General features: G+C 32.7%; 5 protein-coding genes and 1 long non-coding RNA gene across 10 annotated transcripts in view; 4 read left to right on the forward strand and 2 right to left on the reverse strand.

Annotated features, from left to right (window-relative positions):
* The first annotated feature begins 6 nt into the window (after nucleotides 1-6).
* On the forward strand, nucleotides 7-2,706 carry LOC126868844 (nuclear pore complex protein Nup50). 2 transcript variants are annotated; one of them, XM_050624768.1, is made up of 5 exons: nucleotides 7-129; nucleotides 589-746; nucleotides 832-1,790; nucleotides 1,851-1,988; nucleotides 2,087-2,706. In XM_050624768.1, exons 1-5 carry the CDS (start codon nucleotides 105-107, stop codon nucleotides 2,391-2,393), a joined length of 1,587 nt encoding a protein of 528 aa, XP_050480725.1. In that variant the 5' UTR covers nucleotides 7-104; the 3' UTR covers nucleotides 2,394-2,706. The 2 variants fall into 2 exon arrangements, with proteins under 2 accessions (XP_050480725.1, XP_050480727.1); XM_050624770.1 differs by having other exon boundaries at nucleotides 34-180.
* Nucleotides 2,707-3,172: 466 nt separating this feature from the next.
* LOC126868841 (protein lin-9 homolog) lies at nucleotides 3,173-7,313 on the reverse strand. 3 transcript variants are annotated; one of them, XM_050624764.1, is made up of 8 exons: nucleotides 7,190-7,313; nucleotides 6,003-6,342; nucleotides 5,626-5,931; nucleotides 5,135-5,552; nucleotides 4,709-5,058; nucleotides 4,381-4,627; nucleotides 4,107-4,309; nucleotides 3,173-3,990 (listed from the first exon to the last, which is right to left on the reverse strand). In XM_050624764.1, exons 1-7 carry the CDS (start codon nucleotides 7,206-7,208, stop codon nucleotides 4,118-4,120), a joined length of 1,872 nt encoding a protein of 623 aa, XP_050480721.1. In that variant the 5' UTR covers nucleotides 7,209-7,313; the 3' UTR covers nucleotides 3,173-3,990; nucleotides 4,107-4,117. The 3 variants fall into 3 exon arrangements, with proteins under 3 accessions (XP_050480721.1, XP_050480720.1, XP_050480722.1); XM_050624763.1 differs by having other exon boundaries at nucleotides 3,209-4,309; nucleotides 7,190-7,312; XM_050624765.1 differs by lacking the exon at nucleotides 7,190-7,313 and adding an exon at nucleotides 6,439-7,141 and having other exon boundaries at nucleotides 3,209-4,309.
* A 90-nt stretch (nucleotides 7,314-7,403) lies between these two features.
* LOC126868848 (uncharacterized) lies at nucleotides 7,404-9,626 on the forward strand. The gene is made up of 9 exons (XM_050624789.1): nucleotides 7,404-7,774; nucleotides 7,847-8,082; nucleotides 8,170-8,273; nucleotides 8,378-8,536; nucleotides 8,593-8,660; nucleotides 8,741-8,923; nucleotides 8,993-9,126; nucleotides 9,199-9,303; nucleotides 9,391-9,626. The coding sequence occupies exons 1-9, from the start codon at nucleotides 7,578-7,580 to the stop codon at nucleotides 9,570-9,572; spliced, it is 1,368 nt and encodes a 455-aa protein (XP_050480746.1). The 5' UTR covers nucleotides 7,404-7,577; the 3' UTR covers nucleotides 9,573-9,626.
* Nucleotides 9,627-9,715: 89 nt separating this feature from the next.
* Nucleotides 9,716-10,631, forward strand: LOC126868867 (uncharacterized). The gene is made up of 3 exons (XM_050624814.1): nucleotides 9,716-9,948; nucleotides 10,188-10,355; nucleotides 10,429-10,631. Exons 1-3 carry the CDS (start codon nucleotides 9,879-9,881, stop codon nucleotides 10,629-10,631), a joined length of 441 nt encoding a protein of 146 aa, XP_050480771.1. The 5' UTR covers nucleotides 9,716-9,878.
* A 523-nt stretch (nucleotides 10,632-11,154) lies between these two features.
* On the reverse strand, nucleotides 11,155-14,935 carry LOC126868865 (uncharacterized). 2 transcript variants are annotated; one of them, XM_050624811.1, is made up of 5 exons: nucleotides 14,323-14,935; nucleotides 11,941-12,058; nucleotides 11,785-11,859; nucleotides 11,480-11,644; nucleotides 11,155-11,368 (listed from the first exon to the last, which is right to left on the reverse strand). In XM_050624811.1, exons 1-5 carry the CDS (start codon nucleotides 14,329-14,331, stop codon nucleotides 11,166-11,168), a joined length of 570 nt encoding a protein of 189 aa, XP_050480768.1. In that variant the 5' UTR covers nucleotides 14,332-14,935; the 3' UTR covers nucleotides 11,155-11,165. The 2 variants fall into 2 exon arrangements, with proteins under 2 accessions (XP_050480768.1, XP_050480769.1); XM_050624812.1 differs by lacking the exon at nucleotides 14,323-14,935 and adding an exon at nucleotides 13,442-14,313.
* Nucleotides 12,153-20,606, forward strand: part of LOC126868872 (uncharacterized) — a 40,417-nt gene continuing 31,963 nt past the window's right edge. The window contains exons 1-2 of the long non-coding RNA XR_007690764.1: nucleotides 12,153-12,849; nucleotides 12,918-13,297. This is a non-coding gene — a long non-coding RNA (uncharacterized LOC126868872). The remainder of the gene's footprint in view (nucleotides 12,850-12,917; nucleotides 13,298-20,606) is intronic.

A 20,606-nucleotide genomic window follows, 5' to 3' on the forward strand; every position in this document is an offset into this window, starting at 1 on the left:
ATATATGTGTATATGTGTAGTATGATCGAGATTGAAAAAATGCGCATGCGCAAACTTGAAAATTGTGTTTAGTTTAGTGTTAAACCTTGTTCGATTGCTTGTGTATGTTAATTGCATACTGCAATACAAGTATAGTAAATTTATTTCAATTAAACTTTTTATAGACTTACATTTATTTTGGTAAATATTATGATATAATTTAATTTACTTTTCAGTTATATTAAAAAGTTTATATCTTCTATTTTGGCAGTTTGTGAGGTTATATTGCAAGTTTTTTCATATATTTAAACATAAACATGTCATTTTCCTTAAAATTAATCATATTATGATTATTTAATATAATATAATATTAGTAATGAATCGTTCAATTTTTTGTACTTCCAACTTCTATAGAATTGTTTGTTGTATGAACATATAATATACAGAACTTTTTTGTCAATTTGTAAAATAAATAATCTTATTATCTATTAAATGTATATTGATTTTTACATCATTAGTTAAAAAGGTTAATTTCGTTATTTGATTTTACATAAGAAAAAAGGATATAAGCAAGGCAGCGCTGAGTATATTTGTAAAATATGTTTATAGAAATGGCTGGTAAGAGGGCTGCGTCTACAGACCTGAATCATGACAATTGGGATGATGAAGAAAAACCTGAAGAAGCAGGAACATTTAAAAAAGCTTCTGATGATGTATTGGAAAAACGTATTGTTAAAAAAGCTAAGAGACGTCTACAAAATTCAGAAGTAAATAATTCTGACATTTCCTTATTTTTTACCTTACAATATGTGTATACGTATGTGTATATATTTCTTTCACAATATTTTTCAGGATAGTACCAGAAATGTATTTGGTACGTTTACAGGTTTTAAAACAAAAACTTCAACTAGTGCTTCACCCTTTAGCTTTTTAGCTAATAATAATACTAATATTAGTGCTAATGATATGACTTCTAAGACAGTTACGAATGTAAACAAGTCTTCAAACAATGAAACTCCAAAAACTAATGAAAATGGAACTAATAAGAGGGAAAATACAGAAATACAAACTTCATCAACTATGTTCACTAGTAAAAATAGTACTTCTGATAAGGAAGAACAAAATATATTCAAAAAGTCCACTGATTATTTTGCTAAATTAAAAGGGTTAAATGAAAGTGTGGCACAATGGATTAAAACTCATGTTGATGCAAATCCATTTTGTATCTTGACTCCAATTTTTAAGGATTATGAAAGGTATCTTAAGGAAATTGAAGCTAAACATGGAAGTGAGATTGAAAGATCAACACAAGCACAGTGTAGTGATAACAAGGAAATTGCAAATACAGACAAAAATATTGAGAGTTCTCCATTTGGAAGAACACATGCAAAGGCACCATTAAAATCTGCTGAATGGAAACCTGAAAAATCAATTTTTGGCAATATTAATCCAGTTTCTAAATCTATATTTAAAAAATCAGAACATACTGTAAATACTGGTAAACCTATTTTTAGTACAGATCAGAATTCAGGCTCGCCTAAATCTGTTTTTGATAGTATTGATCAAAAATCTGGTAGCAAAAGCATATTTGGAAGTACAAGTTCTGAAAAAAATCCATTTTTGAGTAAGCCACCTGCTGCATCTGATAAATCAGAAGAACAAGAAACAAAATCAGATTCAAAACCTACTACTACTACTATTGTTACTAATACCGCTATTACTAGTTCTTTTGCTACAACAAATACAGCTACCTTTTGTTTTGGTCAAAGTTCTGCTACGAGTAATACATCAACTGGATTTAGTTTTGGAAGGTAATTTATTTAAAATTTTGAGTATAATAAAAATGTTTTAATAATATTGTAACTTTGCAGTACCAAACCATTTACATTTGGAGCTCAAGTAGTACAGCCACAAGAACCTGAGGATGAAGGAAAAGATGATGAAAATGAAGAACCACCAAAAGCAGATTTTAAACCAGTAACAGAAGAAGGTGCCATATATGAACAAAGGTACGTTCAACATTTTCTATCAACCATAAAGAAAGCGGGGCATGTATTAATTTAAGATTAAAACTTGAATGTAATGCAATGTATTACATTTTTTACAGGTGTAAAGTTTTTGTTAAAAAAGATGGTAATTTTACTGATCGAGGTATAGGAACATTATTCTTAAAACCAACTCCAAATGAAAAAACACAATTATTAGTACGTGCAGAAACGTCTTTGGGAAATTTATTGCTCAATACTTTATTAACTGAAAGTATCCCAACAAAACGTATGAACAAAAACACAATAATGTTACTTTGTTTACCAATGCCTGAATCTACACCACCTCCAGTACCAGTATTATTAAGAGTAAAAACAGATGAAGACGCCGATATATTATTGGAAACACTCAATAAACATAAAAAATAAGAAAAAAATAGCAATTCTAAATAATATGACATATTATTGAAAAATAAATATAGTAAAATCATGTTAAATACTATTAATTGATGAATTTTTGAAAACCATAATACACGTTACAATACAATTTACGTTACACCTATTCATTGTAATACTTTTACCTGACTTGATATAGAATGTAATGTAAAATGGAACTAGTATAAATTATACATATTTTTTATTGTACGAAAAGTACGTTATGGTATCAGTAAAATATGTAATATAAGTAATATAATATGTATATGAAGCAAATAAATATAAGACTTAGAATATTTGAAGTTCATATACGTTATTTACTACTTTTATTGCAAGTACTTAGAACAAAAACAAGTACGAGTAATTAGCTAAATGTATACATATTCAAATTCATTTTTTCTTTGCATTATTATATGTTATAAATATAAATACCATAACTTATTTAAAGTAATTTTTTGTTATGTATGTATACAGAATTATATCTATAGAATATTATCTACATGCTTAATATAGGTTTCCTAACGTAAAATTATTTACATATAAAAAATTCATGTAAATAGAATCTAAAAGTGGTAAGCCCGTAACTTACATTTCTTGGCTTATTCTTGAATATAAAACATTTTATACTTTCCACTTTTATAACTTAATGTAATGACTGTTTCATCATCTAACGAAATAATTGTTTTTGTTGAAGATAAAAAAAAATATAAAAGGATTGTGATATTTTGGAACAATAATCTATTTACAGATAATAAAAAAAAGTTTAAGGGATGTCCATATTTGAATTATTTATATTAGTATTGCATGTGTAACTGCATCAAATTTACATTTACTTTATTAAAAATATAATATGCTTGAAAAATAAGTACAACATTCATATAATTGTATTTATGACAACATAATATTTGGAATCAGATAAGCTTTAATAATCGATGTTCTTAATTCAATATATTGGTAACTATTTTAAAAATAGGACCATTAAGTAGACTCACATATTATAAATAAATTATTCCATATTATATTAAACATTTCACAATTTTTCAAAGTAAAACATTCGATATAAATAAAAAATTGGTAGCTAGTATAATAAAACAAATGTAAAAGATCCATATTTTATATCATTTATAGTGTATTTACAATTGGCAATGCCATATTTGTGCATATACCTAATGTACAGTTATTGAAAATAATTTTTCAAAATACTAATGTATTAATTATATATTAATTTTTGGAATTATCTATAAGCAGAAAATATTAAGCTCTTTTTTACAAAATAAAAAATTTGTTTCATTCCTACTGTGATGATGTAATGTTATAAATTTCTATATAAAGTTAATGAAAGCTGCCACTGCAAAATGCCACGCTTTATTTACAATAGCCATATTAGTTTATGTTTGATTTAATAATTCATAGATATTTAATTAATTATTGCAAAGTTGTATTGTAAAAATCGCAAAGTTGACAGGTAAATCTTTTAAACGTGAACATTTTTAAATGTTTAATGCAATTAACAGCACAGCGCATTATCCTAAACTCATTTGTAGAATGTTTGTATCCTAATAAGATAGGTGCTCTTTAATGATGATATGCCCTATACAAAAAAGATAATAAAATAAAATTGGACTTTTTCATATAAAATATTGTAATATTATAGTTGATATTTGCTTCAGTATTGTACATTTTTTTGTAAGTATTAATGAAAATTACTTTCATATTTGCTAAGCTCTTTGGGCCATAAATGGTGTTAAAGCACCTCTTTGTCCCAAACCTAATTGTATATGTTGCATGTGTATTTCAACACAATTTTGAAAAACTTGTTGATTTTGTGGACTTAATTTTGCACGTATTTGCTCCATTGTGCCTTGTAGCACTTTTAATTCATATGCATTACGATCTGAATCAGATAAACTCTAAAACGTAAAGAAGATTGTATAACAATAAAACAGTATGTATTCACATTAAGGATAATGTTTCAAATTACCTTTACTTGAAGCATAAGAGCTGTTAAATCTGTTACTAATTGAGACATTTTTCCGGGTTCCCTGTCATTAACACTATTATGTCTTGCAATCATATCTGCAGCTTCCTGTCTACATTTTTCACGCAGATGAGAAGGAGCTAACATAGCTGCAACACTAGGTTCCGGAGCCATTTCTTGACAAAGTTCTTGAACGTCATTAAGAAAATCTTGCAAAGCGGTATTCATCTTTTCCAATTCAACTACGATACTAAAATTATAAATATCAATAAAGAAAGAAAATAATTTTTCACCAAATATAACATATGAGATTAGTATAATAATCGCTTACCCTGCATATTTTCTTTCAAAATCTGGTGGCAACAGTTCTCCAAACGAACGTCTTTTTTCTGCCTCGCTGTTCATTTCTTTTAATTTTTTTATTTTAACCTTCTTAGCAGCTAATATTTTATTTACTTTAACCATAAATTCCAATAATTTTAAAGGATAACCATTCATTGTTCCACCAATATGAGATTTCTTTGGTAAAGATACAGAAGCATTCGATATTAAAGGATCACTGTTTAAACGCGGTGACATTAATTTCATGGCATATGGTGGAGATGGTACATATTGTACATGTCGTGGTCTAAACTTCTGTGCAAATGACGCTACACTTATCGTTTCCGGTGGTTCATTTGACTGTAAATAACAAATAAATACATAATAATATAAGATTACAATGTGCTTCTTTGCTCCAAAATAGATATACACATACCAGTACTTCATAATCTGGAACACTATGCGTTCCAAGTCCGGCGCGTTCAAATGTAATTCTGTAAGTGTTATTACTAGTATCCACAGCATCAATACTTCCAGTGAATAAGCCATCCTGTGGTTTTCTCAGTCTTGCTGTAACTTTGGTTCCTATTACCAATTGTAATGGTATTTCTGGTGGTAAATCTTTGAAACTATTAATATCAGCAGCCTTTCTTTGTTGCAACATTCGAATTTTTTGTCTCTTTCTTTCTAGTTCTCGTCTTTCTTCCTCAAAAAACGACTGTGAACACCTTCGTGGTTTACCCATCATTCTTCTTATCTTGCACCATTCAACTCGTGTTAATTTCCGAGTTTTTAATTGTGGAAACGATTCTTTCAGACAAATCATAAAATCATTGTCTCCTTCAAAAAGAGTCCTGCATAAAAGAATATTTTAATTGTACTACATTAAATTATACATGTATGTGAATATATTTTTTTCATACATACTTATCAATGTTACTATAAAACCACTCGTAACAAACCCATTTGTGTGCTTTTGGTAATTTCAATAAATTTCTTAATCTCATACCAATCTTTTGTCCAATTTTACGATCCGGAGATGAAGGTGGTATTGGTTTATCAGGTTCTTTCTCTTGTTTAATTGGAGTCATTGTAGATGATACAGGTTGACTTAATATATTATTATTTTTTCTGGGCTCATTGGTTATTCTATTTTGTTTTTTTGCAGGAGATGGGCGAGATACTTTTTTAGGAGAATGTTTTGTATCCGGATGTGACGGATCTTTTTTAATTCTAAAAAATAGGTGATATTAATTAATATATACATTATATTAATAAACATACTCACAATGTTAAATATTTACCTATGATGAGGATGGTTAACTAATATATCATCATAAAACAATTTGTTTTTCTTTCTAATCCTCGCTGGCATTCCCCTTCGATTCAAAACTTGAACTGGTTGGCTAGGAGGATTTGGTTTTGGTGGAGGTTGGCTACCTACTCTTTGTAAACCTAAAGCTGCAGGGCCAAGTTCAGGAATTGGATCAGATTCTTCAGTGTCCATATGGGAGTCTGTTGAATTATTTGAAATTTGCTGATCATCCATATCCATTGTATCATCATCGATCACTTCACTTTTGATCTCATCAATTGACGGATATCCTCCATTCTTTATAGATAACAGCGTTTCAGCAGATTCACCTAAGATAAAATAATTATTTATACATAAGAAAAGAATATTTGCATAAAATACAGCAATAGTGATTTTGGTTTTGCTTCTTTTAGATCAAGATTTACCTTTCACGATTAAAAAGCAACAAATCTGTCAAGTCCATTTATGATTACTATTTAAATATGCAAAGATATAATCAGTCATCATTATAAAAACTATTTTTTAATGCACTTATATTTTATGTTATTTTTAAAGAGTCTGTAAATTATATTTCATAATATTTTACTTATAACTCTTTGAAGATTCATAACTTATAAAAAAAATTGATGCATAAAACTATCACTAATATTAGATATAATTCATAATAGACTATTCATTTATAAATATAAAATATATTTTTCTTTGTCTTTTTCTAAATCTGCTAATAAAAATTATTTAAAATGAGAGTTTAGTAAGAACGGGGAAAATCATTCTGCTTTTAGCTGTCGACATAACCAAACTTGTACGTAGTTTGGTAAACAGTATGTATAGTTATCGCATTAGAACTAAAGTCATAGAATAAGCGATATTACAAAAACCACAAAATATATTGTCAAGTATTTGTCCCTGAAGTATTGTTTAGTAAATGAAATCTTAAACGGTAAAAATCTTCATTGTCCCGCTTGAATTGTGTATTGGTCATTTTTGAAATTTTAAACCAGATCTTTCTGAGCGCAATTGAAACACTAACTCTAAAATCATCAACGTGTTACAGAAAGATCTTGTACATTAATAATATAAATTTTGAAACATTTCTTAGACTTGTGCAACTACTTTTTGTTTTTAATTAATCCTTGCTATATTAATTTTATGAAGAATAAGTTAACTTTAACTTACTTTCAATCATCTCCGCCATGTTGCTATCAATGATGCATCATGGGTATGTGTTTTCGTCGAGCTCGTCCGTTTCGCGGTGAATTTCGTTAGCGGTTCTTTTCCATCGTTCCAAATGCTGCGATTGGTTAGCGAGCACCTTCGAATACTGAAATAAATCTTGCGGAACCTTTTAAATGTACACTATATTAAGCGCAACATGTTGTATGATAAATTAAAAAAGAGCTTAATGAAATTTAAGAGATTCGATATTATGTAAAATCAATCGGACAAACGAAATTATTTATATCTATATATACCTGTATAACGTTATTTATAGGATATCTAACTTATTTGAAGAATGTATACTCTGAACTTAGCAGTTTTATTTTAACATTAATGCTCACTTAATATGATACAAATAAACTTTTTTTTGTTATTAATAATTTCATCAGTTAGTACGGATAATATTGTTTCAATTGATCAATCCGTGGCACCTACGAAATATTGTAGGAATAAGGAAAGATTAGTAACGTCGGAAGAGAACGATGAATATTTACTTATAAGCGCTGAGATCGATACAATTGTTGTGATGGAATGTCGATTTTGGTATAAAATACTATTTCACTGACTAAAAAAAAAAACGAAAGATTTTGTTATTATATTCGTTTTACAAGATAGCAATGACAAGGAAGAGAGGCAGTCAAAAATTTGGTACCATCAAGATCGATATAGAGAGACTCCTGAAAAAGAGATTCAATTAGGGATGGACAACAACGCGTCGTTCAATAGGATTTACACTACTCCAGATCTTTCTTTAGTAATTAAAGACATTGCAGTAACAGACGCTGGTATTTACTTATGCCATGGTGAGGAAGGACAGGAGATAGAGAATAAATTCAACTATAGAATCGAACGTAATCGAAATCTCACTGAATTTACCAACTATCTAGATAGAATTAATATTTAGATATAATTAATTGGACAAATTTATTTGATGATAGCAATTTTCAAAGAACATGGAGTCTCGTATAAAGAACAAGGGAACATAACTGATTGGGAGAAATATCGTGAAATATATTTGGCATCAGTTACCACACGATTTGCCGTGAGATCATCATTAATTCTACTATTCTACTCAATATTAAACGCCAAATATTTATCAAATGTTCACACTTTTCGTGTTTATATATCGAGCGCGATTTGCATTAGGTTTCACAAATGTCTGAGTTGGCTCAAATTCGAGAGGTTGGAATACTGCTTCAAGTCACTTCAGAATGGGCACCGTGGGGTCCATGCGAACGTTGTGTACGTAATCGAGGATATAAGACGAGTGTTGGAAATTGTCAATTAAAACGACAAATAAATGCGGTAAGAAGGACGAATTATGAGACTGGAGACGATGACTTACCACATTATGATTACAGACTATTGCCAACAAGAGCGATTCATCCATAGTTAAGTTTTTTCGAAGATCTCCTTCATTACCCTGCAAGTAAGCAAACTTGTCTTTTATCTAGAAAGGATAAATTTGAAATATAAACAAATATTTATTCATAATAACACGGGTTTAAGAGCAATTTTACTCGAAGAAGAATTTCCTGCTGTTAGTAGTGCGGTGCGTCATTTGCCGATATTTATTTTAAAGGAAACATGCAAAAAATGTCCCCGCGTGAAAAGAGTAAAAGGTCGCAGATTCAAGTACATTAAACGATTCGTACTAGCAGAAGGAGCTTATCTTACGATCGTTTGTCCCGAGTAACTTAATGTTTGAGCGAAATTAGCAAAGTACTGTTTGTAACAAAATTCAAAATTCAAACATCGTAGGTCAACTATGGATGCGCAAGTATCGTGGAAGAAGGATTCGATTACATTGGAAAGGGGTGTCCGACGATCCTTTCGCAAATTGGATCCAGAAGCTCGCGTGATAGTAGACGCTTTTGGAACGCTTTATCTGATAGGTACTTCAAGTAGAGATAAATTACACATCGTACTTTATGGTATTTCACATTTTTCTATCTACATACAATCAGATGTTTCCACTCACGAAGAAGGTAACTACACGTGCTACATCGATAACGTTAACATGATGCAAGTAAAAGTCATTGTTATATCTAAGGCAAGATTAGTAACCCAAGGTAAAATTAAAACTAAATTGTTCAGTCAGTTATAATGCTTATGTAAAACATTGGACGTTTAATTACAACATCTTCTACTTTTTATAGAATTTCTGCGTCATCTGGGATATCTAGGCTTCATATTTCTACTTTGCTCGTTTTGTTACTGTAGTGGTCTGGTTTATACATGTAGACGAAGAGATAAATTCGACACAGTTGTTCCAAAGAAAGATACAATTGAGAAAGAAGAAGAAGAAGAAGGAGAAGAAGAAACACCATTTATATATTAAGGTTCATGATTCACGAAGTGACCGATAACAGACGGTTGATAAGAATTGTGCAAGCTGTTTACCGACCGAGTTATTATTCTTCGAACGATTTCTCCTATGGGAGCTTCTTAACAGACGATGACCTTACAGGTAACCAAGTGAAAGGAGGCAGTGGAAGGGACAACTGCATGGGATACGTGTCCGTTTCTCGTAGTCACAGTTTAGTTTCAAAATGGCTGAGTTTGGTCGTTCCTGTTTCCTTATGTCAGTTCATGAGTGAGAAATTCAATTAAAAGTAAACGTATTTGCAAACAAATTCGCGATAGGATGAAGTTAAGGACAGAGGTTTTCGTACTCTCCGCGATTCTTTGTCTGGTTCTGTTTCAAGGCGTAACCGGTGAGTTTCATGCATAACATAGATCGCATCTATACGTACATACATAGTGGACAATGTCATACTTTCACCGCATACCGAAATAGCTCATCCTTTCCTTGAAGTGTGGTGTTTCTTCTTTTTCCTTAATTTAAAACGTATCTATTCATGATCCTCGAAAACGATTCCAAAGAAACGATCTCGTTAGCGTTTGCGGATTGTGTACGAAAGTAAAAGTGTTATTTATAAGTGCTCCATTTTAGGACTTCTGCGAAGATGTGTGAATTGTAGATCAAGAGGAGATCTAGGATCTTGTAAGGATCCTTTCACTATGAACTCGACGGCGATTGAAATGGAAAAAGGTGTCGACACTGTCCCTTGCGCATCTGGTTGGTGCGGCAAAATAATTGAACGACACGGTTTAAATAACGGTAAACATTCGATGGATACACATTTAGATATACATATTGAGAATTTTTTTATAAGAAATATTGTATCGTATAGAATATGGTACCGCCACGCAAAGGCTTTGTTTCCAACGTGGACCTGACGACGGTGAGGAACGATGTGCGTTTACCGTGTGGAACTACAAAAAGGTGTATATGTGCCTTTGTTTCGGGGATCTATGCAATGGAACGACGAAATCAAGCATCTCCAATGGTTTGATTCTGACAACGCTTTCCGTTTTACTACGATGGTTCATTTGAGAATGCTGGAATTGAATCGAATGTATATTATTGTATAAAATGTTCCTTGTATTTGTACATGTCTTGATATCGCCAATTTGCAAGTATAGCCAGTATTGATTTGTTATTAAGCTTAAATGAGCGAGAAATCTGTAAAAATATACTCTAATTTTATTTATAACTTCGTATTTTATGTATTATAATTATAAGAAACCGAGGTATACATGTTTTATATAACAAATTTCTGTGGAAAGTTGTACGGTGATTAGTACAGTGTTTTATTGTAATTAATAACGGTCACGATCATTTGTGTACATTACAATTGCAAGACTGTTGAGTGCGGACTGCGTAAAAAGACAAAATGTAATTATTTTTATGTTGAATAATTTCAAAATAGGAAGCAAAGAAGTTGTTTGTTTCGAATTATACTAAATAAAGATGGGACACACTTTCTGCTTGATACTAAAAAGACCTTATCTTTTTCTTTTACCAACATGCGACGTCCGTTAGTCAATTCATAAATAAATAACATTACTGTTAATAAATTCCTCTACATTAAGCTTTTCTAGAGAATGGCGAGGTAGGCCTCAAACTTCTCAATATGTGACCATGAAGGCCGTTTCGCCTCCTTTCTTCTTGGTTTTTCAGCAGTGCTCTTTCATGTGGAATATCATCGTAAAATAACTCGCCCTGGCTATAAAGGTATTTTACAGCGAGCATTGCCTCCTCACCGGTCAATAGATACGGGTCGTGGTATCCTGAAATATCATTCAAACTAAAACGAATGTCTGTCACTTTATTTTTAAAAGCAAACCAATATATCCTTGCATTCTTCTAGTGTATTCTTGCGTGTCAAATGTATTGCTCACCAAGCCCATTGGAAAAGTCAGGTGTCATATGTCTTGATTCTCGCGAACTGTAACCAAGATCATTGATATCCACTGGTGGAATGAAAACGCCTACCGGCCACAGAGATTCTGCATTTTCCGGTTTTATATATGGTGCAACGTTACCTTTATTGTGTAATCGTTGTCCTGTGAGAACATGCATAATTTATTATAGTATACATCATATTATAAATTAATATTAGATCCTAATTAACGAATATATTCACTTCGTTAAATTATTGGATTACGTATTAGACTCTTATACTTATCAGAGTGGAATATCGTACCAAATTCTGTAGGGTTTCCTGTTGTGCTTCTTCTCCCAATAGAGACGTAAGACGTCTGATCTATCGTCCGATCCCCTGACAGATAGGAATTAATGTTGTTTTGTGATAATGCGAGATTTTTAACGATATAGTACGTAATTACATTTATGAACTAACCATCTGTCGTAATACCGTGCTCATAAATGTGCGGAGGAGAAATAAATTTCACGTGCACTTTTGAGAGCGGCAAAGCTCTGGTTGCTGCAACAGCAACTAAGAAGACCACCACTTTCATCTGTAATTAAAATTCTCGGATATTCATGCGTTTACCACGAACTTCTCTTGTTAGAATCTGAATTTAAAACATATTTGGAATTAATTCCTTGTTTTTTTTTTTTGCCGCAGAGTAGCAAACATCGTGATATGTATATATGTATATATGTATATATATATATATATTTTGAAGGACCCTATTTTACTTTTACTATTAAACTTGTTCTTCCTATAATGATAATATAAAAGTAGGTCAAGGTATTTGTGGCTAATATTTCTACGCTCTACCAACCCGGATGACCGAAAGAACGAAATGTAAATGTTAAACCGCATTTACGAAACGATGACGCCATCGGTGGGTCCTGCTGAGAGTGAAATAGATAGAACTATGATCTCGCAGGTTCTCCGTTGGTTTCTCTGACAAAAATTAATTGTATACTTCGCCACAGTGCTGCCTAATATAGCCAGATAATCTGGTGCTTGTAAACGATAATCACAGCCCGTAGCTAACGTGTTCGAACATATCTTATTACGGATATGTACAAGATAAGGACGTAAGTAGAGTCTCCGCGGTAGTGATTTGTTTGCAGTCTTGTGTCGTATATCATCGTTATTGTGATATATATCATCGAGTAGTGTTAGGCAAACTACTAGACGCGCGGATCGAATGTTACGGGGCCGACTATCATGCGAACCAATGTCCACTGAAATAAACAATTATCCTTGGACACGAATGCTTCATACATCAAACGAGTTTAAAAGAGAATCTGAAAGCGACCATAGGAGCAACATCCTCGACGCGTATCATAATTTGTACGTGTTTATGTGTGTATGTGTTTCTTTATATTCGCGTGCTTGTGTTTATCTGTGTGTGTTTGCAGATGTACGCAATAGATGACTGTGAATTGGTTCGCTCATACATGACTCGTACACAGCGCGTCTTGCAAGGGATTACATAGATATCTATTCACGATTTCGTCACTCTGTTGTACATTCGAATGCGAACGTTCGTAGAAAGTAAACGTCCAAATAGTGTTCATATTTTAAGTGAAACGCTGCTCCATTTCTGCTTTTTATGCCTTATTATAGAAGGACCAATTGATAGGGCTATTTTCTTCTTTCATGAAACGGTTATTCAACGATGTTGGCTAACTTGCATATCTATAGCTCTCATCGAGCTTGGTGGTTCGCGAACCAGCGCAACGAACTGTGCCGTTGCTTTGGCAAGAGCATCATCAACGAATAATTGAAAATCATGCTGGTATGTAATATTTACTTTCTATTAATGGAATGCTATTGGTTAACAAGATTTATTAAGAAAAATCCAGAAACACGTATATTTTTCCTGTCCTGATGTAATATGTAACTATATCGCGATTGAAACTAGATCGTACATTTTCATTACCTTCACATAGAACGAGTGCACTTGTGCTTGACAAGAGCCTTATTCCGCCAAGATAGTAGCAGTTAAAGACATTCGTGTGTTCGACGATGCGTGTCAAACCACCCTTTCGCCTTCCTTCCCGCTCACCTTCACTCGCCAAGTAGAAGTGGCTCCTATTAATTCTGCGCCCATTGTAAGGCAGCGAAACGAAATGCAATAGCTACGATGGAAAATTTTTCACCGCCGATACAAACACTTGTATGCACTGGATGTAATATTTTTTATAGAAATCCTTAATTGCGAAACACTACATATATGTGCTTCCAATGACTCTCCAAAGAAAGAGATACATTGTAAGAAATAGAAAACGTGAGAGAAAAGAATGAGAAAATGGAAACGAATGCTTTTGTAGAACTGTGATGTACATAGAAAGAATGGTTTATCGCCAAGTATTTGCTTTTAGAAAGTACCTGTTACATACAAACACGTAAAGTATTACACATTAAATAATTGCGATGATTGATCGAGTCACGCGAAAGAAAGTGATTAACATTAATCAAGACGATCTTTATTGTGTATCGATGTTGTGTCAGCCATAGAAAAACATGAATTACCTTAATCAACAATCAGTGTTCCATCAATTAATCCAGTCAAGTGTTATATCCAATTAAATGTAGAAGCAATGAACAATGGAAACCCGGAACCTTCGCTTTATTATATGAAAATATCTACCACTGGTGCATACACCGCTCTCTGGCACGATTTTATTTATACTTTTAATTGCAGTAATCAAGTTTCGTAGAATTTCGCGTTAAAATTTCTACACAGGGTCATGTTATAAATATGCATAAAAAACCGACGAAGTATCTGAATAATAAATTGGTAATCGTTGTAACACTCACCATCGACATTGTGAATAACACTTGCAAAATATCGACCACTGACGTTCAGTTTCGTTCCGCTTGTTGAGTTGCTTACACACTGGTGAACACCCGCGTGAAAACGTAATTCCGAAACGATTTGTCTAGTGTCTTCTAAACACGACCAGGAACTGTTCCAGTTTAAATGTCTCGGGAGAATGTCGCGCGTGGTTCCAGCATCCCCCTTCTTGTTACGTACCCCACCTGGCCAGAAACCCAGTTGCGAAGGTTCGTAAGGACTCGCACGGGGATACGGTAGAACTTTCATTTCGGTGAACGCGATGCAACCATCCTTTATACGTTTTGAAGGTGCCGCGCGCAAGGATGACCAATGTATGCGCTCCATTGTATGCGCAAGAGTGCGTTCCTTCGGCGCGTTATACGCGGTTGCGTCACTGCTACTACGAAATTCTCAAAAAAAGAAGAAATTTGATCTTTTAACGGAGGATTGTTGTTACATATAAGACATATCTGTGAACGTATCAACGTGATTCTTTCGATTGAAATCATAAATTTGCAACTACTTGGAATTTTTATTATATGTAATCGAATGATACACTGGTGTTTATGAAGTTCGAGATCATATCTAAAAAATACGTAAGTTTTTAATACTCTATTACACGTATAATTACACGAATTTGAAATAATTTAGTCTGTTAATAGTCATACGCTTTAGTCAGTGACTTTTAAAATTTCGTTGAAAGAGGTATGATGTTCAGATTTTGTGTTTTAAATAATTAAAGTACTTTCTAAGATTTCATGTTTATATATCAATCTTTTGTCGTGTCTAAGTTTTTATAATATTGAGTTAATACGTAAAAATAAGTAATTAGGATTGTTTGAAAACAAAATTATATTCCATCCTCTCATTTGCTAAATTCGCGCTACTTTTATGTTTCGATACCATGGCGGTATAGCATACACTATGTAACAATAATAAGTGTAACAGTAATAACTCTATCAGCACAATGATAAAACTATCTTTATTTGTTTGTTTATATGACTGTTACGTAATTGTAATTATTATGCGATATTTTGACTTACTTTGAATAATCATATTGAAATTTGCGCCAAAGAGACATAACCTTAATACTGTGCACAATTTATTGTTCAATCAAAACTCTGTTTGGATGTTTATGAGATAGAACATGACATGTTACGAAAGTTCTATCTTCTTATATTAAATGGCGTATGATGAGTTATTTAAAACTTTATAAAATTGTAAATAATGAAGAGTACAAGATAATATAACTGCAAAATATGTGTGAATTTTACATGGTTTGAGTAGGTTAGACTTCTGTATAGATATATTATATTTCACTTTATTAGAAGGGATGTTTGCAATTACAGCAAATTGTAATAAACTTGCTTTATTAGTACATCATTAATATAGCTTTATTAGTATTTAAGAAAGTACAGAAAATGGTTTTTCTACCTCAATTTTATGGAAATTTTGTAAAACATAAGATAACGCAAAGTATTCGTATCAGTTTCATTAAATTCAACTAAAATATTGGTCATTAGAATAAAAATCATCATTTTAGAGATACAAAGTTTTATTTCAGGGGTGCAATTGCATGTACATTTTCTTTACAGATATCATTTTAAATCACAGATTGCTATGAAAGTATTGAGGAACACAAAACATTACTTTATTCTACATTAATCATTTTACGAATCTCCAGTTTGCTTAGATCGTTTGGTGTAATTCATTTTAAGATAACAATTACATATCTTTACAAGAGTATCGTAGCAAGTTTTTATAAAATACACTATATATATTATTTTGATACTATCGAATATTATTGTATATCGATCATTTACTTTATTATTTCCAGCTTTAAAATATCAAAACATAGTTGCAACCTATATAACATTAAACATATCCATTGATGTATAACATATACATCATGACTTTCTTGTTCTACTAAAAGGATTATTCAAATTTCTGCTATCGATAAAATATTTTGAACTAATAAGTCTATAATTAGAAAGCTAATTATCTATTTTAGATCTCTGCAGATTGCAAATATAATTTCTATTTTAAAAAGATATGCGCCATTGTATAAATAAAATTATGTGTTATTATTAAGTTGTCTCAAAAGTTTCTTTCGTTTTATAAGGAAATACTAGATCCACAATATTTTTTGTTTTATATTATTTTATTGAATTATGTATGATCCATTTTGTTCTATTGGAATAAAATCCAGATTCAATAAAACAAAATGGATCATACATATTGGAACAAAATCCAGATTCAATAAAACAAAAAATATTGTACATCTAGTATTTCCTTATAAAATGAAAGAGACTTTTGGAACAACCTAATACTAACAAGAATTTCATTTTGTTTTATTGAATTTGGATCTTGTTCCAATAGAACAAAATGGATCATACATAATTCAATGAAATGATATAAAACAAAAGATATTGCGCATCTATTATTTCCTTCTAAAACGAAAGAAACTTTTGGGACAACCTAATATATAATCTTCCTACGCAATACAATTATTGATCAGCGTTAAAATACTGACTAGGTCTTCTGCTTATACGTATTCATTACAATTACATTGAAAGTACAATGCACATATATCTAAAACACTTTAAATTCTGCTGCCTCATACGATTAAATATAATTAAAAACTTACAAAAAAAGTTATATATCTATCTAGTGACTGTAAGTAATCGTCAGTCGATATGTACAACAGGCAGCGTTTTATTTTTTTGTTTATTTCGTCTAATTGAGACTGTACGATCATTAGATCATAATAAATTACACTATGATGGATCACTTTGCTCGATCCAGTTACATTAGAATCAGTGTCATTGTACTTTTTTTTCCTATTCGTGTACCTATTTCAAGAACAGTGACGTATTTCTTTAATCTATTATGTTCAGCGTATAATAACTAATTAACGCGAGTAACGTACCATTAAGAACGTCTCTTAATGGAGGGAAACAATCCTGCTGTTTTATCCGTTTCAGATCAATCAGATCGTCCCGTAATAACGTATTGTACCCGTTTTCACGAAACGCTCACTCTCTTAATTAATCTTCGTCTCCTACTGTCTCGTTCATTCGTACACCATTACATCGACGTGATTACGCCGTGTAAATTATATGACATCTTCTAAGAAAAATTTGACACGCAATAAAAATTGCTTGTCAATCTTGTTACTTTAACCAGTCTTTTATTTTCCGTACTCTTGATGTATACTTATGAGGAACCAAAATGCTATCGCTAAGAATACTGTTCCCGAGAGATCGCCCAATGCCGTCAAATATGGAATAGCGGAATTGTCCGGGTCGATTTTGTGTTGCCACATAGCGTGAATAATGATATGCGCCACGTAGAGCAACAGCATAACCTGCGAAACAAAAATCGTGAATTTTTTTCCCGTGATACAAACCTTTCACTTTTTCATTAGTACACTCGAATCAACGGGCATTATATACTTACTTGAAGAACGGCCATGACGATGTAAGAAATCACAAAGCATATATGTAACGTGGACGTTCCCTTTGTGATATAATCGGCGACAAAAATAAAAATTATTTCACCGAAAATTGCCATGCAAATGAGTATTCTGGCTGTTTTCGCGTACAGCGCTAAAGAACAAGAAAGTGAAGATTATTATGTAATCGTCGAGCTGCGAAAAAGCATGTAACAGCGTAAAATTAGTTATTGTTGTATCACTTACAGCCTCTAAAGAGCGCTTTCCACGGACTGATGAAAATTTTCGAGTGTGGCGGTAAAATTCCCATAATCGTTGTCTGGTGCAATGTAGTTGAGATTCGAGATGCTTGCACAGAGACTAAATTACCACCAATTCCGTTTATGATCGGTTGAAAGATCACGAATCCATCGAACGAGTCAACAACTTGATCAAGAATCAAACCGCCAAATCTAAATTAGAACGTAAAATTGAAACAGTAGAACGACAGAATCGTGCAACGATGTATCGTGTGATTTATTCTTAAGACTAGTCAAAATTTATTCTTAAGATTAGTCAAAATTTATTAACGGCGATTGAAAGTGATACGAACCCACTGATAAACAAGGCCGATAAAACAGGAAGCCATCCGGATGTTAAAACATTTCTAGTATAGTTATTCTTAAGAACCACATAGATCCAGAATGGTAAAATTAAAAAGTAACAGCCAAGTATAACGTATAAGATCCATGGTTCTGGCGTCATTCTGTCGAACAATCCTGATGCTATCGTCGATAGAACGCTAATTGATATGACGTCTCCAAAGGAGGCAGCCAAAGGCGTAGCTAAATTGTCGGGGTTCATTTTGCATCGATATGAAATCATGATAACGGCGATCATTACAAAATCTATAAGAAAAGAAACATTAATGCAAACATTGAAACAGTGAAGTAATATGTTAAGTAATATGTTAACTTGCATTTTTTACGGTATAGCATAGTAACGTAACGTAATGAATCAACAAATTACGTTTGCAAACTTGAGATATATACCATAAATGGGAATTTGATTTGCGATCAATTATAATAATTTTACCTAGAATAAAGCAAGTGCTCGTGGCAGTGCAGACGCTAGCTGTGGCTAATAATAGGCAATTGTTCCATTTGAAAGTGTACTCGCTGCCTTCCATTATAGCGTCGACTGTGATCGCGAAGATCGATACCAAAACAGCCGCGACGATCGCCTGTATCTGTACCAATGCGATATTACCAACAATTATTTTCACGATTTCTCGAAACTCGTGCATGTTACCCAAATTGGCTTGCGTGGATATTCGTGAGGCTAAGCACATATCAAGATTGCCTTTCAAGCCCAATAGCGAAGGGATTAAAATGAATAATTGAGAAATGGTGCAGAATACTGGCCAGTCCTAAAACAGAGACGACATTTAATTAAAGAGGATTACGTTCCTCGGGATATTCTTACAAATGGAACGCAACCAAGAATGTAAATTACGTTTCAAGAATTTCTACATTAGTAAATGCCGATAAAATCTTACATAGCGAATGTTTGTACCAAAGGGGTTGGGTTGAGATTACTAGAGAGTAGGGGGTTAAGACGAGGTGGAAAAGGGTGGGATCAGAGGAAGGTATTTATGTAAAAGATTCTTGAGATTACGACCCTGTTGCCCTTGGGCCATCGTATTTCATATGTACGATAGATAAAATGCAAAGGTGTGACAAATAAGAAAGGAGTGCTACCACGTGTTTTAACATTATCTTCAGATAAATAAAACTAAAGTGTATGATCGATAAAAAAAAAAACTCGCGTTCGGAAAAATACGTGATTTATTCCGTTATTACGATTACTACGATCGAACTTAGATTCGTTATCTGTACGAGATAATCGAATTTGAGACGACGACCTGCTTTTAGCATTTATTAATGTTAGAGGAAACGTACCTTGACTTGGTTAAGCACCAGGCCCGCGCCGATCGTACCTATCCCGGCGATGAAAAAGGGAACAGCGACTTGGAAGGTGGTCTGATACCATTTCTCGTTTCTGAATGGTCTGTTACCAAAGCTGCCCGTGTCATTACGGAAGTCAGGATCAGGATCTGAATTTGCGACGGAAGAGATGGTCACTACGGAACTTCCACTTGAAATTGTTCCACCACCGAGATTGGACAGTGACATGTCCGTTTTGTTCTTTTGGCCGTTAGGATTTTTCAGACCCGCTATCGAGAAATCAATATATCTCACACTGAACCGTACGACGTTTCAAAGACATTTAACCATTCGTTGAAATGTTATCGCGAATTACTGAATGATGCACATGTATAGCTTTAGTCACAGCGCAGTTCCGATATTTTACATTTGTTACGAATTCTTAAAAGTTTATTCATATAAATTCACGATGTCGTCAATGGTACGTAGATCGCGAAATGCGTCGTTACTACTTCCACGCTCTCACGAAACTCATCTTTTTATTTCGTGCGAGCAGACAAGAAATAACGAATAAGGTTATCACGGTAGAACGATTGCTGTTACTTATAAATCATTTTACGACACCGATACAACATATCCTTTATTGCATTGTGCTCCCGTAGGCAATACGATACGGTAAATACTTTGATCGACTAAGCGATTGTTTTATCAATACGATTGCGGCTAATTAACATAACGGATTTTCATTAATATCAATCTAAAGAATATGTCCGCGCAAAGTTACGTTTCAATCTTTATGTTCGCCCGATTCTCCGACATGTCCGTTTTGCCGCTTGTTCAATGGAATCGCACGCGAAACAAATGAACTTTTGCGTTATCATCGTCG

This window comes from Bombus huntii, chromosome 8 (genome assembly GCF_024542735.1).
Source record: "Bombus huntii isolate Logan2020A chromosome 8, iyBomHunt1.1, whole genome shotgun sequence".
Classification (NCBI taxonomy): Eukaryota; Metazoa; Arthropoda; class Insecta; order Hymenoptera; family Apidae; genus Bombus; species Bombus huntii.